Source organism: Pan troglodytes, chromosome 11 (genome assembly GCF_028858775.2).
Source record: "Pan troglodytes isolate AG18354 chromosome 11, NHGRI_mPanTro3-v2.0_pri, whole genome shotgun sequence".
NCBI lineage: Eukaryota > Metazoa > Chordata > Mammalia > Primates > Hominidae > Pan > Pan troglodytes.
The window spans coordinates 59,844,804-59,861,571 of NC_072409.2; the positions used below are offsets into that span (position 1 = coordinate 59,844,804).

General features: G+C 42.7%; 1 protein-coding gene across 1 annotated transcript in view; it reads left to right on the plus strand.

Annotated features, from left to right (window-relative positions):
* The first annotated feature begins 258 nt into the window (after positions 1 to 258).
* Positions 259 to 16,768, plus strand: part of ENTREP1 (endosomal transmembrane epsin interactor 1) — a 67,377-nt gene continuing 50,867 nt past the window's right edge. Inside the window, exons 1-2 of the mRNA XM_016960932.4 lie at positions 259 to 1,209; positions 11,499 to 11,555. Of these exons, the coding sequence (XP_016816421.2) occupies positions 796 to 1,209; positions 11,499 to 11,555 (471 nt within the window). The 5' untranslated portion in view covers positions 259 to 795. The remainder of the gene's footprint in view (positions 1,210 to 11,498; positions 11,556 to 16,768) is intronic.

The window sequence follows — 16,768 nt, forward strand, 5'->3', positions numbered from 1 at the left end:
CCATGCGCTCCGGGCTGCCCCGGGTACTTTCTTTACGGATGCTGGATGCTTCCAAGGTAACCCAGTCCTTTCATTCCCGCTCCTACCGAGATGACGGGAAAGCACTCCCGCGCCGGTGCGGGGTAGGCAGGTCCTGCGCCCTGTGAGCGGTAACTGCGCTCGGCGTCGTCCTTCCCGAGGTCCTTGGCTTACACCTCTTCCCATCGAGTCGCCCCAAAGCCCCTCCTCCAGGCATCCCCCTCCTTGTGGGGGCAAAAGTTTAAGGGCGGGCTCCCTTCTCATTAAAGCGCGCCAGGGCCTCTCTCGTGGCTGGACAGAGAAGGCTCCTCGCTCTTCTCTAGCCCCAGCTCGGCGGGTGGGGACAGACGCTGAGACTCTCGGTGGCCGGCGCTGACGTGTCCTGGCCGTGAGGTGCCTCCCACCTCGAGGGACTTACTTAAATATTTGGGGCAGGGCACCCTCCCAGGACCCCAGGAAGCCGGCGCAGGTTCGGCGGGGACCCTGAGGCTGTGGCGCACTTGCCTCGGCACAGCGCGAGCACGGAGTGCGCGTGGGTGAGAGTGAGGGTGCGCCCAGGGCCAGCGGGAGGCGGACCCGCCAGGCGGCAGGTGGGTGCGGCCGGCTGGAGCCAGGGCAGCGGCAGCGGCGGCAGCAAGTGGTTGGGCCGTGCGCATTTCCTTCCCTCCCCCTCGGCCTCGGAGCCCGTCTGCAGTGCCCAGTGTGCTGCGCCTTCGGCTCGGCTCCGCTCCGCGTCCTCTGCCCGCCGCAGCCGGCCGCACCCTTCCCCGTCCGTCCATGTCCCTGCCCGTGGTGCTCCCGGGCTCCTGCTGCCCCGTGGCTGGGCTTTCGGGTGGGCCGCAGGCCGGGGGCCCGGGCGCCGCTGCCGCCGCCGCTCAGGAGCCGCCGCTGCCCCCGCTGCGGCCGCGCTGGCCCCGGGGCGCGCTGCAGCCCCCGTCGCGGCCTCGCTGCGCGGCCACCGCTGCTGCCGGGGTGCTGGCCGCGCCGCCGGCGCTCTCCTCCCGCCGGGCAGCCGCCGCCGCTGCCGCCGCGGCCCCGGGCTCCGCGCTGCTGCCCGCCCGCCCGCTGCTGTCACTCGGGCTGCTTCAGCTGATCTTGGGCTGCTGCATGGTGGCGCTCAGCTTCGGGGCGCTGTCGCTGAGCAGCTCCCCGCAGGTGAAGAACTCGTGCCCGTTCTGGGCCGGCTCCTCGGTGAGTACCGCGCGCGCGCCCCGCTCGCCCGGTCATCCCGGTGATAGGGGGCTCTGGTCGTTCCTCTCCATTGCCCCTTTGTTGGCCTCCAGGGCTGCAGTTGGGGGAGCCTCACGCCACCTGAAGTTTTTGGAGGCTGGAGAAAAATGTTCCGCGACGGTCGAGTTCAGGGGTGAATTGGGTTGCACCTGGGTAATGTCTGTTGCGCGCAGGCTGAAGAATTTTATTTTCCCTGTCAAGCTAATAGAATTAAACAAAGACACCCAGCTCTTTGGGAGATTGGAAGGACAGGGTGTGGGTGGCAGGAAAGTGGGAGGAAAATGATTAAACTTCTTTTGGTCATTGAGTATTTGCTGCACTGACAACGTCTGTGCTGGGAGGGCAGGGATTTTGATCATTTTTGTTCACTGATGTATCAAGAATGCCTGGCACATAGTAGGTGTATTTGTGAGATGGGACAGTTTGACTGGGGCACATCGCTTGTTTTATTCTGCATTAAGACACACGTAAATGTGAAATGTATAGGGTGGCTCGACCCCCAGACGAGTTCAGGAGGTAATGAGGGGGTGTGTGTGAACTGGCGCTTGTACCTGGTCATTAAAGGAAGGCCTTAACCCCACTGGGTTCCTGGAGCCATGCAGGCTGCTGTGCAGAATTCAGTTTGTGAGAACCGGGACCTGTCATTATGGATGAGCTGGCCAAAGGTCCTGGAGCGCCCAGCAGCTAGCTAGAGATATCTGCTCTACAGGACCCACTCCTCCCTCCTCCAACCGGGAACGCTGAGCCTGGGGCCAAAGAGTGCCCAACTTCAGAGAAAAGCTGCTGCCAGCCAGTATCTATGGACACCGGGTGGCCACTCCCCCCTGCCTCCTAACAATCTCACAATTTCCAAGGCATCCAACCCCTTGAAGTTTTCTGGGTGTTCAGAGACTTGGAAACACATCTTTGTGGAATGACTATGGAAGATGAGCACAGTAAATAACCTCTCTTTATATCTTTTTTTTTAATTTTTAATTTTTAAGGGACAGAGTTTCCCCATGTTGCCCAGGCTGGTTTCCAACTCCAGAGCTCAAGCGATCCTCCTGCCTCGGCCTCGCAAAGTGTGGGGATTAGAGGCATGAGCCACCACAGCCGGCCGTAAATAACCTTTCTATGAACTCACTGCGTAAATCTGAAAGTCTAGCAATGCTGCTAGTTTTTAGTAAGATGTATAATCAGTGTATGTCCTGAATGGTAAGAAAGGCTTTTGCAGTTTCACACATACTGCAATTCAAGACCAAATTGAAAAAAAAAAAAAGGACTCGAAGAACTAATTGAACCCAAAGTAATTGTTTGAATAAGAACATTAAGAACGTTAGGTTCCTTGAGACTCGCCTGAAATTGTGTACTTCATCCAGTGTCAGTTTGCTTTCCTTTTGAAATACTTTCATGTTGAATGAACTTATTGGGGTACATGCTGGACTGTGGTGAGTGAAAGCCATGATTTGTGCCTCATGAAAAAATGCCACCCTGGTGGCTCTGCCTGTGGGCTCTGCCACTGGCTTCTGTGAGTGTTCAGGAAAACTACAGAAGGATGGATATTCCAGACGAGGTAGGAATTAGACCCTTTATGCCACCTATTCTGTGTGTCTGACTAAATCCAGCCAAATGGTGGGTGCATTTCATTTCTCTAAATACCACGGGCCAGTAATGATCTTGCATATATTTTTAGGAATTTGCTCTTTATAAAATCATAATCTATTGTCTTCTCAAACATAGCTAGTTTAGGATTCTTAAAAACTATTTTTTGTCTTCTAAAATTAAAAGCTGAAATCAGTTTACTATTGTGAATCATTTCAGAGGTAAATGCACTTAGATATCGGTCAAGCCACAGTTGAATTTGATGAAGTACCAAAAGAAAAGAAAAGAAAAAAAAAGGCCTTCCACCAGAAGGTGAAGGTTAATACTCCTGGTCTGCTGGCTGGGTATGTCCTTGTCTCCGGGTCTGGGCACACCAGAGGAGAGAAAGAAATCAGTGATTTGGAACTGACAAGTTCTCTGCTATATGTCTTTCCCCATTCTTCCCCATACTCTCCAAACCCAGGTCTATATGCAACTCTATAACTGTTGGCTATTCCTACTTTTTGTGACTTGTTCCTGAGACTGACCTCAGAATTTGCAAAGTGACAACAGAAGCAATAGATACTGTATTTATAGAACAATTAACTAAATACAAATTTAAGAGGATGGCTTTAGGCACCATGACTCTCTTGGTGCTTTAGGGGAAAAAAGCCTTGTATCACATGTTTTGAATTTATGCGTGTGACAGAGGTTGTTTTTTAAAAACCTCGTGTTATGGAAAAGTTTACATTTATGCACTATACGATGAACCCACATATACCTTTCACCCAGCTTCAACAATGGTTTCATCTGCACCCCCTTCCTGGGCTCTGCTGCTGGCCTTGTGTCTTCTGATAAACTTCAGAAGGATGAATATTCCAAGCAGGGTGGGAATTAGATCCTTCATGCTCCCTAGTCCATTTGTGAGATTAAATTCTCTTATTGTTTGGAAGCAAATCTCAGGTGTCACATTTCATCTGTATATATTCCAATGTGTGTATTTTTATCACAAGAAAATATAACCGGCATAGGATTGAGTGGGCAGTCCGAAGAACCATTCCCTTCAATTTTAAATCTTTTATTATAACAATTTAAAAACTCAACAAATGTAGAAAGAAGGGTGTAATGATCCCCCATTTTACCCTTCACCCAGTAGCTATCAACACATGGCCACTTTATACCTAATGCTGCTCCCCCTTCCTAACACCCCTGGATTATTTTAAGGCAAATTCCAGGTATCACAACTTCAGCCATTAGTATTTTAGTATGTATTTATAAAAGAAATGGGCTTGATAGGACATTGTAACTAATTCAAAGACAGCTAAACTAAGGTTTCTATAAAAAAAAAGTTGGAAGATTATGAGTTGAGAACTGCAGAATTAGAAAAGAACACAGCTTTGACATATATTCACATGCCATACAACTTACCCATTTAGCATTTAAAGTGTACTGGTCAATGGTTTTTAGTAAATTCACAGTTGTGCAACTATCACCACAATTTTAGAAAATGTTTATCAACCCTAAAGTTTTGAGTAGTTACTCCTCATTCTCCACCACCCCCACCCCTAGCCACCCACTGATTAACCTACTTTCAGTCTCTGTAGATATGTCTGTTCTGGACATTTCATATACAAGGGATCATATAATATGTGGTCTTTTATGATTGGTTTCTTTCACTTAGCATGTTTTCAAGCTTCATCCATGCTGCGGCAAGTCTCAGTACTTCATTCCTATTTTATTGTATGGATATGCCATGTTTATTTATTCACTCACAAGTTTTATTGGCATATGAAGCTAGGTAGTTGAATGGAAGTGCCAACTTATGTCTAAGGTTACTTCGAACCCACATAGGAACACAGTAGAAGAATATCCTCATATTTCAAGCTTTGACCATTAGGATCTTTAGCCTGCTATATCAACTGAACCCACACATCTTCTTTAGGCTTCACTGAAAATTTTGCTTGTGTATTTGATACAAAATTAGGTTCAAGAGACAAATATATTTATTTGAAATGACTATTTGTTGAACACAGTATACTTCAAGGATATTTTTTCATACATATTTCCTTAAGAGAGCCCTGAGCCTGAGATTTTGGAGGCTTCTTTCACTTGTTTGAACTTTGAGGGTATATTTTATCTATTTTAAAAAACACTTAAGAATTAAATTCTATAAAGCATCTTTTTTCATAGTTTTCATTCATACTTTCAGCAACTTGAAGGGAGAGTTTTTAACGTAGTCTGTGTTTTTGAGCACTCTGAGCATTTGATTTCTTCCTGGTATCACTGGTAAATCACTCAATATATTATTATTCCCAAAATTCATGAAGCTAAGAGATGAGCCATCTTGAAAAACAACCTGGCATTTGACTGGAGGCGAGTGGCTAAGGGAGGATCTCAGTGGCCGTCTTCAGCTGTGCTGTCCTAGCTCTCGGTTTGGGGGGTGAGTTTAGTGTTAACTAGATTCCACTGGGGTATGGGAGTTAACTAGATTCCACTGGGGTGTGGGAGTTAACAAGATTCCACTGGGGTATGGGCGTTAATGTGAACTAGATTCCACTGGGGTATGGGAGTTAACTAGGTTCCACTGGGTTTAATTAGATTCCACTGGGTTTAATTAGATTCCACTGGGGTATGGGAGTTAATGTTAACTAGATTCCACTGGGTAAGGGTGTTAACGAGGTTCCACTGGGGTTAACTAGATTCCACTGGGGTATGGGAGACTCAGTCGGCCACACTGCACTAGATTTAGTGAAAGAGGAGAGAGAGTTGCATTGGGTTGTCTCTCCTCCTTCAGAAACAAAATTCCTACCTTTGATGACATGCATGATCCTTGGGAGATATTTCAGATGAGTGGTAGAGAATTGGTTGTTGTTTTTTATTCCTCTCTGAGTGCCCTATTATTCTTTATCAGTTGTATACATTTATGTCTGTGCTTTAAGTCACTGATCTAAATTCATGATCATCCTTGTTTGAGTCCATGATTCTTTGGCAAGGTTCTAGTTTCATATAAAGAGACAGACATTGGTGAACTTTAGGGTGAACCTTTGTAAAAAAAAATCGCAGAGAATAAACATAAAGAAAAATCAATGGACTAAACGAAAAACTAACATAAAGATTATGGTTACTACCAGTTAAATGATAGTAAATATTTTTTATCATACTAATCAAATACTACTTTAATATTTAAGGGATATTTAAACTATAATTTTGGGGATGAGTTTTATTGATTTCTTTGGTCCTTTATTTTGCATATCAGCAGAGTCACCTTTATAAGTTCTGTGCCTCTCGGCCTCAGTTACTCATCTGTAAAATGGGTGGGATGCTTCTTCTTCTTCAGTACTGATTTTGTCAGGGTGTAGCTAGAGTATACATAGGAGAGTGCATCACTGCTGGACCCAAGCACCAGACCTGGAATACACGGGAACCTGTATCAATGGTTTTTAAATACCGAGGTAATAGTTAATCAAAGTAACAGGCCAGTATTTTTGTAGGACATTATAGTTACCATCATGTTTTCATTAGAAATATTCAGTTGCCCACTTTCTCAATTTGTTTTTTTTAATGAGCTGTGCTAGACAGATAGGGAAGAAATACACACACATACACACACATTTTTTAAAAAGTTGCCATTGTAAGAGCTATAGGGCAGGGTAGGTTGTTGAGGAGTTTGACATATTATTTTCTGCTTATTTACAAAGTAACACAGGACATTTACAACATGGCTTTTTAAAAATCTCTGTGTTTACATACAGCAGCTTTTGATAAATGATTCAGAACATTTTTGCTCTAACACAAGTTAATGGATTAGCAAAGGGAAATAGGGCAGTAGAATTATAAGCTTCTGATCTTAATGATTTGGTTTTTACGTTGGAAAATGAAAGCACATTAACCATTTATGGTGGGTAACAATGACTCTTCCCTGGGGTATCTCAGAGCCCTTCTTTGCAGTATCAGAAAAAAGGAAAGGCCTCTGCTTTTTCCTGTAAGCTACAAGAAATGGGTTATCAGTGAGTGAAACAAAAATTGTAATACCTCTCATAATAATATAGAGATTGTTTGGTGTTAGAAAATAGGTTCTTACCTGTTCATTCAGGGCAAGTTTCATCTTGCGCTGGATGGAAAGAATGCTGATGGAGTTGCTTTTTGTTGCTGCTGTACTCTTTTAGGAAGCACAGGGGATGAAAAGTGTGTTTAGTCTTACGTAGTCATCTTTGAGCAATGTCATCTCCTGTTTCTGGCCTCCATTCATTCATTCACTCATTGACTCTTGCCATAACTAACTGAGTCCCTTCTGGGAACTTTTAGTGGTGTGTGAGTGAGTACGCACAGGTCCAAGCCCTCATCGTGATACAGTTAAACATGTGATAGCATTGTGGCATAATGGGAGCCATGGAAGGACATTGTTAAGGGACCTTCTTAGCTCATTTCTGATGGAGCTCCAGCTACTGCTGCCACCAAGGGAGGTGGAGGCATTGAATACTCTGCCTCCTTCTCTTCTTCTTTTCCCAACCCCTTTCCCCGTCTGTGAATTCTGCCTCCCTTTCAGATGAAATGGAAGCATCATTCCTTAAGTCTTGAGCTCTTAAAAAATTTATCCCCAACTGTAGCACCTCTGTTCCCATTACCATTCGAGAGGCTTCTAACCATCCAGGCCTACTTCCTCTATTTGCTTTTCTCCCCATCACCACTCACAGGGTTCCCCAAGTGCCTCAGGGCTTCACTGGGCTTGAAGAGAGGGAGAAGTTGAATAAAAGTAGGTGTGTGCCTTTGTTGCCGGGTTCAGGAATGAAGAGCTGCAACTATAGCTCCCGCCTGGAGCTGGAATATAGTTTCTTAAAACATTGTAAAGAGCGGTGGCTTACAAGAATCCTGGTGGGATTTAACTTGAATATGTGCTGAGTCTGTAAAACAATTTAAATGGAAATGACATTCTTAGTTTGTCTTCAATCCATAGACTTGGTATATGCCCTGACTGACTTGGCTATTCATTTAATATTGCACAATAAACTTTGTATTTCTCCCCAGTGAGGCCTTAAAGATCTTTGTCATATATATTTTGAGATTATTGATGTTTCTCATTTGTCATGTATTTGTACATATATACATTTTGTACATATTTTTTAACTTACATTTTCTATAGTTTGTTGCTACCATATGCAAACAAAATACCTCCCCTCCAAAGGAAGAAATAAAGATAGCTTAGTTCTTTGGTTTCAGAGACACCTCATTTGAAATGACAGTTGACTCTGTCATGATCTATTAAAATAAAAAAAATAGAAATACCTTTCGACTTAGAAACTTCACTCCTGGGACTTTTTTCCGCTGAAATAAAAGCACTTGTTTTTAAAGATATATGTTCATAGATGTTTACTGCAGCATTGTTTGTGACAGCAAAAAACTAGACATAGAATGAATGCCCATTAATATGGAAATGATTGAATACATTAAGTACAGCCACACGATGGAATGTTATGTAGTCACTAAAGTAAAATGAATTAGAGCTGTTCCAATGCACATGAAGAGATTTCTATGAAGTATTTATTGAGAGAGAAAAGGAAGAGGCAGGGAAAGTATATCTTTTATGATTTTTTTTTTACAAAAATTACATCCATGTGAGTGTGTATATATACACATAGACATATGTGTGTAGTAAGAATTTAGAGAAAAATACATATATATGTAAAATATGTAAACGTGCTAGATTGTTAACATGGAGGAGGGTGGGGTGATGTGGCTGTGTAGGTGAGGGGGGCAGAACAGTTTAGGCATATTGCTATTTTATGGGCTTTTATGGCTGGGGCTGGATACTTCCTTTTAATAATATTATTTTTTTTTTTTGAGAGGGACTCTGTCACCCAGGCTGGAGTGCAGTGGTGCGATCTTGGCTCACTGCACCCTCTACCTCCTGGGTTCAAGTGATTCTCCTGCCTCAGCCTCCCAAGCAGCTGGGATTATAGGTGTGTGCCACCAAACCCAGCTAATTTTTGTATTTTTAGTAGAGACAGGGTCTCACCATGTTGGCCAGGCTGGTCTCAAACTCCTGACCTCAAGTATTCCGCCTGCCTTGGCCTCCCAAAGTGCTGGGATTACAGGTGTGAGCCACTGCGCCTGGCCAATAGTATTGTTTTAATAGAAAAAATACATTCCAAAAAGCTGAACCGCAGGGTTCTCTATTAATGGAGACCAGTAGCATTAATGTCAAACGCTAACTAATAATTCAAATCATATTTTTTACTGAATTGGGGGATTTGTGTTTTCCTTAAGGGCAGTCGAATATGAAGTTATGTTTTCACAAGAACAGCTTGAATTTCCTCAGCTAAGTCCAGTAGGCACCAGAGTGGGCAGGTGGGATGCACATGCACAGAGGGATACACACATGCACACACATGTGCACACACATGCAAGCACGTGCATACACACATACATGCACAAGCATACGTGCCTACACCCTGAGTCACAGATTTCTGAGGAATCACTGTCATCACTATAAGGTAAGTCTTTTGAGCTAGAAGAGACCAAGAGATGGTTTCCTTCCCTTACAGCATTTCTAAGGAAATAAGTGAGGACCAGACAAGTGAAATGACTTGGCCAAGGTCTCATAGTTAAGTCTTTAGAAGCTGAGTGGGAGCCTGGAACCCAGGACCTCATGGATTGCAGTCCCAATTTGTAAAGTAGGTACAACTCACACACTCTGAGTCACACACGCCCTGCCCTGTGTCTTCAGGCAGAAATTGTTTAGGGTAAGGAAATATCCTATTGGATTTAAAGGGATTGCAAGGTTAAAGTGCTTGGTGGGCAGGCAGCTAGTAGTACCTTTAAACATAGATGGCACACAAAGAAATTGTCACCTATCTGCCCGTATATGGTTTTTGATCCTTGATATAAGTGGGTAGACTTGTCCTATGCTGGTCTGATGCTGCAGAATGATTACTCTCAGCTAGTGAGAATGGAGAATTTTGCAAGCAGGCCTGTGGGTTTTGAATTTGAAGGGACACTGTCAAGTCCTTACTGATCTGTAGTTGATAAACAGTGATTGTGAAATGGTGCATTTGAGCAATTTGGACAAGTATAATGTAGAGGAAAACCTTCATGGCTGCCTTTGGCAGACACACTTTATTTTACAAAGCTCAGAGTGCTCAAATGGCATCAGCACATCCCAGGCTGAAAAATTACTTTGATTTTCATTTCCCAATTGTTTATCAAACTGTGTTATCCAAAGGGCTGACCTTGGTTTCCAGTTTATGTTTTGGCAAAATAGTGGCCCTTTCCTTTCCTTTTCTTTTTTTTTTTTGAGACAGAGTCTCATTCTGTCGCCCAGGCTGGAGTGCAGTGGCGCGATCTCAGCTCACTGCAACCTCTGCCTCCTGGGTTCAGGCGACTCTTGGGCCTCAGCCTCCCAAGTAGTGTCACCATGCCCAGCTAATTTTTTGTATTTTAGTGGAGATGGGGTTTCACCATGTTGTCCAGGCTGGTCTCAAAGTCCTGGGCTCAGGCAATCCACCTGCCTCGGCCTCCCAAAGTGCTGGGAGTAACAGGAGTGAGCCACCGTGCCCAGCCTGTTTTTTCTTATTGAGATTTTTTAGCTCGTTTTTTATTGAAGTGTCATTTTGCAACATGAGCTCCTTCTCACAGTAGTTCCTCACACTTTGTGGAATAAATGCTCTAGAACATATATTAATTGCCAACAATTGGGGCACAATGCTGGGAACTAGGACTTTAGAGAGACAAGACAGGAGTTCACAGTTAGTAGTTAATTCAGAGACACATCCCTCAATTATTACAATAGAGTTTTTGGAAAAAAAGAAGTGTGTGCAAAGGGCTTCCATGAGTGTGGAGCGGTGGAATCAGTGAGGGCTTCTCAGGGCAGGTGACTGCTAAATGGGGCCTTGCAGGATGGATAAAAGTTCTCAGGCAGCTAGGAGGGAAGCTGGGAGGACACAGCACTTCAGCAAAGAGAAAGAAGCAAATAGCCCAGGGATGTCAGGAGCCTGGTTGGCCTGAGGGAGGGCAGGTACTTGGTAGGAAGGTATGTGGTGGAGGGGCCAGGGTATGTAAAAACCAGGCTTGAGAGTAGGTAAGAGAAGATCTTGAAGGGCCTTGTTTCCCATTTCAAAGACTTTACCTGTCCCATAATGGATGGGTACCTGATGAAGGGAAGGATGCCACGAGACATGCATCTGATGAGGCTGACCCTGGCAACAGATTGGGTGATGCTAGGAACAGGGAGCTTGACTGAAAAATAGTGATTCCTCACTCACCAGAAGGAGAGGCTAATTTCTGATTGTGTGTTCTTAATTGACATTAAGAGAAAACAGGCCAGGTGTGGTGACATGCGCCTGTAGTCCTAGCTACTGGAGAGGCAGAGGCAGGAGGATCACCAGAGCCCAGAAAGTCAAGGCTGCAGTGAGGCATGATCGCGCTATTGCACTGCAGCCTGGGTGGCAGAGCAAAGCCCTGTCTTTAAAAACAAAACAAAATTAAACAAAGTCAATAAAAAAGCTTTGAGGGCCTAGAAGTAAAAGTCCAAAGTGGTCTACCAGAGTGAACCCTGTAATCCAGGAGGAATATTAAATGTTTGATTTAGAATGCTTTGAAATTTCAGTATCTTTAAAAATATGTACTTTTGTGACTGAGGATTTGTTTATTGGAATTGGTCCATTTTCTATATTTATGATAGTTTATCCTTACAGGTGATACTCTCTGGAATCATAGGATTAACAACTTGGAAAAGGCCTATGATACTCCTGGTATGTACTGATCTTATAAATTGCTACCCTTTATAAAATGTGCTATGTATGAAGTCTGTTCATATAAACCACTGAAGAAATGCTTAAGCTTCCTTGTTCATTAAAAAAATAAGTTAACAGGCCGGGCGCGGTGGCTCACGCCTGTAATCCCAGCACTTTGGGAGGCCGAGGCGGGCGGATCACAAGGTCAGGAGATCGAGACCATCCTGGCTAACACGGTGAAACCCCGTCTCTACTAAAAATACAAAAAATTAGCCGGGCGTGGTAGCGGGCGCCTGTAGTCCCAGCTACTCGGGAGGCTGAGGCAGGAGAATGGCGTGAACCCGGGAGGCGGAGCTTGCAGTGAGCCGAGATCGCGCCACTGCACTCCAGCCTGGGCGACTGAGCGAGACTCCGTCTCAAAAAAAAAAAAAAAAAAAAAAAAAATAAGTTAACAATAGATAATATTAGAAGTCAGATGATCATAACAAGTAAGATAATAATTTTGCTGGTTTTCTGGTTCACTTTAAGCTCCTTAAGTACCCAGTGCTATACAAGTGTCTTTAGTTCTAGCATTAAACCCATCCTAAAGATAGAATTTTAAAAAAACTACTTACTATGGGCAGTTTTAAATATACACAATAGTGGAGGGAATAATATAATGAACTCCCTGTACCCATCAGCCAGGTTCCATAATGATGAACTTCCAGCCAATCTTTACAGCTATACTCCCACTCATTTCCTCTCATATTCTTTTTTCTCTACATTCTTTTTATTTATTATTATTATTATTATTTTTGAGATGGAGTCTCGCACTGTTGCCCAGGCTGGAGTGCAGTGGCGTGATCTCAGCTCACTGTAACCTTTGCCTCCCGGGTTCAAGCAATCCTCCCAAGTATCTGGGATTACAGGCGCCCGCCACTGCGCCCAGCTAATTTCTTGTATTTTTAGTAGAGACGGGGTTTCACTATGTTGGTCAGGCTGGTCTCAAACTCCTGACCTCGTGATCCTCCCGCCTTGGCCTCCCAAAGTGCTGAGATTACAGGCGTGAGCCACCAAGCCCGGCTGTTATTCCTTTTTTTTTTTTTTTTTTTTTTTGATACAGTCTCACCCTGTCGCCCAGGCTGGAATGCAGTGGCACGTTCTCAGCTCACCGCAACCTCTGCCTCCCAGGTTTAAGCAATTGTCGTGCCTCAGCCTCCTGAGTAGCTGAGATTACAGGTGTGCACCAACACGCCTGGCTAATTTTTGTATTTTTAGTAGAGATGGGGTTTCACCATGTTGGCCAGGCTGGTCCCAAACCTCAAGTGATCCGCCTGCCTTGGCCTCCCAGAGTGTTGAGATTATAGGCATGAGCCACCGCGCCTGGACTCCTCTATATTCTTTTGAAGCAGATCTCATGTATTAATCATGAATATATGACTTTTTATTGTTATAATGTTTGAGTTGAACAACCTTAGAATTTTGTTGCATAGATTTGCTATATTATCTCTTTGTCACATAAATATTATATTCTCTTGGAAATAATATAGACATATACTGGTGATTTTATCTTTTTTTGTTATTGAGGTAAAATTTATATAGCAAAATGAATCATTTTAAAGTATACAATTCAGTGGTATTTTTAGAACATTTCCAATGTTCATCCTTTGTTTTTATTTGCTATGTCATTTTGATTCAGCGACTGTAAACTTATCATTCACAGTTTTAAATGATAAGTTTAAACTTATCATTTACAGTTTTAAACTTACCATTTAAAGTGGATCAAAATAGACAATGCTAATGGAGTTTCCAACTTTTAATGATAAAATAGAGGGTCTAGGAAATTAGATTTGAATTGTGGTATACTTAAATTTTTTTTCTCTATAATATCTCTTATTTTTATTTGTCTCATCCATCTTGAAATGGAGTTAAATAATTTTCTAAAGTCATTTTGTATATATGCTTAATAGTTCATCTGAAACAGATTGTTGTTTGCTAGGCAACGGGCAATCAATACAAAACTCCTTAAATTTTTAAATACATAGAGAAGAAGCATATTGCGGAAGCTTTGTGTGTCAGAATAACTAATGGATCCCAATACTGTATTGATGGTCTTGAAAAACTAACCTGAAGTGTTTTTAGGCCCACAAGATGACATAGGCAACATTTTACAACTCCATCAATGATTGTATTTCATGAAATTCCTTTAATAATTTTGGAAAGAATAAATTTTTAGCATACCATTTTAATAAACAGCAGGATGAGAGAAATTGAAACTTTGGATGAGTTGTATAGCCTGTGTTATAAGTGGCTGAAACTTGTTTCACAATGACTCTCTAGGTTTATGGTCTCTATGAAAAATTTTGGTTGGTGTTTATACGAATATTTGGTAACAGGAATCTCCTTTGCACTGTCTTTTTCCATTGAGTCAATACTAAATTACTCAGTAATACAAATCTCCAGTATTTAAATTGAATTAAAAGAAGAAAATCTTCAATGGTATTTGTACTTTGAAAATTCCAAATGATGAAAAGAGTATAAGTGTGTTAAGAATAGATTCAAGAAAGTATACCTATTATGACATTTATTTATTTGACCTTGTCGTCTTTTAAAAAGCTGCCTCACATATTTATTATGTAAGCTTGAGCAGCCTTAAATGAAAATGGCCCTGTCTTATTACATTCTTATCCATTTATTTCTCATCTTTGTTAAGTATATGCATTTTGTTACAAAGTTGTAACCAGTGTGTACATACTATGTCATGCACTGCTTTTTCTGTTTAATATAAAATTAAGCTATTATCAGGTTTCCATGTATGAGGAGTCTACATGCTTATCATTTAAAACTGTAAGTAGGCTGCTGCCTTATTTCTGTATCATCATCAGTTTTTACCCTATTGTTGGACATTTGAGCTTCTGTATTTTGGCTGCTATGAGTTATGTACTTAGAAGGTCGTATAGAGATTGTCTTGAAATGTTAATTAGCATCAATTTATAAAGAAGATAAATTAATTTGTAGGGATTCTACAAGGGAAAACTTTGTATCTATTAATAATTGGAGACTTAGTCAGTATCATAAATGAGAAATCCGCAGTTCATATGTATCTTTTGTTTTTTTTGAGAGAGGGTCTTTCTCTGTTGCCCAGGCTGGAGTGTGGTGGTGTGATCACTGCTCATTGCAGCCTCAAACTCCTGGGCTCAAGGGATCCTCCCAGCTTAGTCTCCTGAGTAGCTGGGACTACAGGCATGTGCCACCACACCCAGCTAACATTTAAATTTTTTGCAGAGATGGGAGTCTCACAACATTACCCAGGCTGGTCTCGAACTCCTGGGCTCAAGTGATCTTCCCACCTCAGCTTCCCGAAGTTCTGGGATTACAGGTATGAGCCACTATGCCTGGCTCATATGAATCTTAATAGTATACCATTATAACTCATGCCAGATGCTTGTGTTATGTCAAAAAAGGGAAAAATGCCAGTCAGATATTCCTAGCCCATCTTTTTAAGAGTAGCATCCCTGTGTGCAAGCCACTGAACTCTTCTGAGCCTAGTTTTCTTTTTGGCACAGCGGGGATAATTTAGTGATACCAAGGGAAGCTCTACCCTACCCCTCCCTTAATGGATATTTTTTCTCCATTTTCCCCCTCAAGCCCCTCTGCCTCAGTTTCCCGAGTTTAAGGAATGTGCCATTGCATGCTTTTTAGTGGGAGGCCATGCTCCATTAGGAGCCAGAGGACCCCATGGGTCTGTGTTCTTGCAGGCCTGGGCTTGGCTGATTAGAGTTCTGTCCCCTTCCCCTTCTCATCCATGCTGTAGGCTCAGGGGCACCTTCTGACTTGGGACTTTCACCCCCTAGCTGGTTGTTTGGCTGGCCGCCTCTTCTTCTGGCTCTCAGCTCAGCAGTCACTTCCTGCCAGAGGCCTTTCCTGACCACTCTGATTGCTGTGGCTCCTGCCTTGCCCCTAGCCATATCCCAGCACTGAATTACTGGCTTTGTGGTCTGTGATTAGCCTATATACCTTACATTTGTTGCCTCTCCCCAGACTACAGTCAGTTCCCTGAGGACAAGAGTCTTGCCTTTTTCACTCTCTTTCTGTAGGGCCAATGTGCTCAATACACATTAGTTGTTGACTGTGGAGTTAATTTGACAGCTAGTAAGAAATTTAGGTCCTGGGTGAACTCTCAAAATTTCTTTTACTTTTGTCTCAAATTTCTCTCACTTGCTTTTGTTCTCCAAAACCTTGTATTCATCCCCTTTGAACTTCAAAGTTGTCAGGGAGTATTTTGGTGGTGGAGGTTGGGAGGGGAAGGATGCTCTTTTTCAGGGCCCTTTGAAAGGCAAGCCGTCCTCGTTTTTAGTTGTTCACATCAGTCTAGAACACATGGATATTCCCTTTTGAGAACCATTTACATCTGGGCTTCCTCTTTTGTGGTTGTTACCTTGATGACATCAGGTTTTTTACTGGTTTGAACAAAAAAGGGTCACTGTGACCTAGTTCCTTCAAACTCAAGTTTTCACGGAAATTCAGGGTTGGAAGCCTTCATTTACTGGGTCATGTTTCTTATACTAACATACTCATGTGTTCAGAACAAAAATGATAATATTGGAAAATAGTTGGTAAATATTTGTAGCTATTTATGGCTATGACTAAGAATAAGCTAGGAAGTATGTGTGCATGCATGTGTGTGTGTGTGTGTGTGTATGTGTGTGTGTGTGTAGTATTCTAGGTTGTGTGTTTTCCATAAAGAGCTAACATTTTCCATTTTTAAAGAATGTTTTTATTTCTTCTAGACATCATTCCTCTTTCATTCTAAGAAAATGTTCTGTAAGTGTTTACAAATGATGGACAATGCTAGAAACAGCCTCAAAGATTGTCTGGTCTAGGCACCTCAGTTAGAAAACAGAACAGTCTTAATAAGATTTTTAAAAAATTTTTCTTTGGTGGTACAGGCATTTTTGGTGGCAGGTATTTTTCCTTGGTAGTACATTTAGTAAGAATTGCTACTGTGAAAATCCAGCTAGCTCTATGCCTGTATTTTGGGTTCCTTATGAAGTGGTGATGTGAGTTTTGTTATTTTTTTTTCTTGTCAATTAGATGGGATAAGTATGACCTAAAAATGATAAAGGGACAGCTCCATATTCTTTAGCATCAACAATGAAGGTTCTTCCCCAGAGATGTTCTTGGATCACATGTGGCTTATTCCCAACTGTGGCTCCTGTTGATTTGCACCCCAGACCAAGAATAGACAAGGG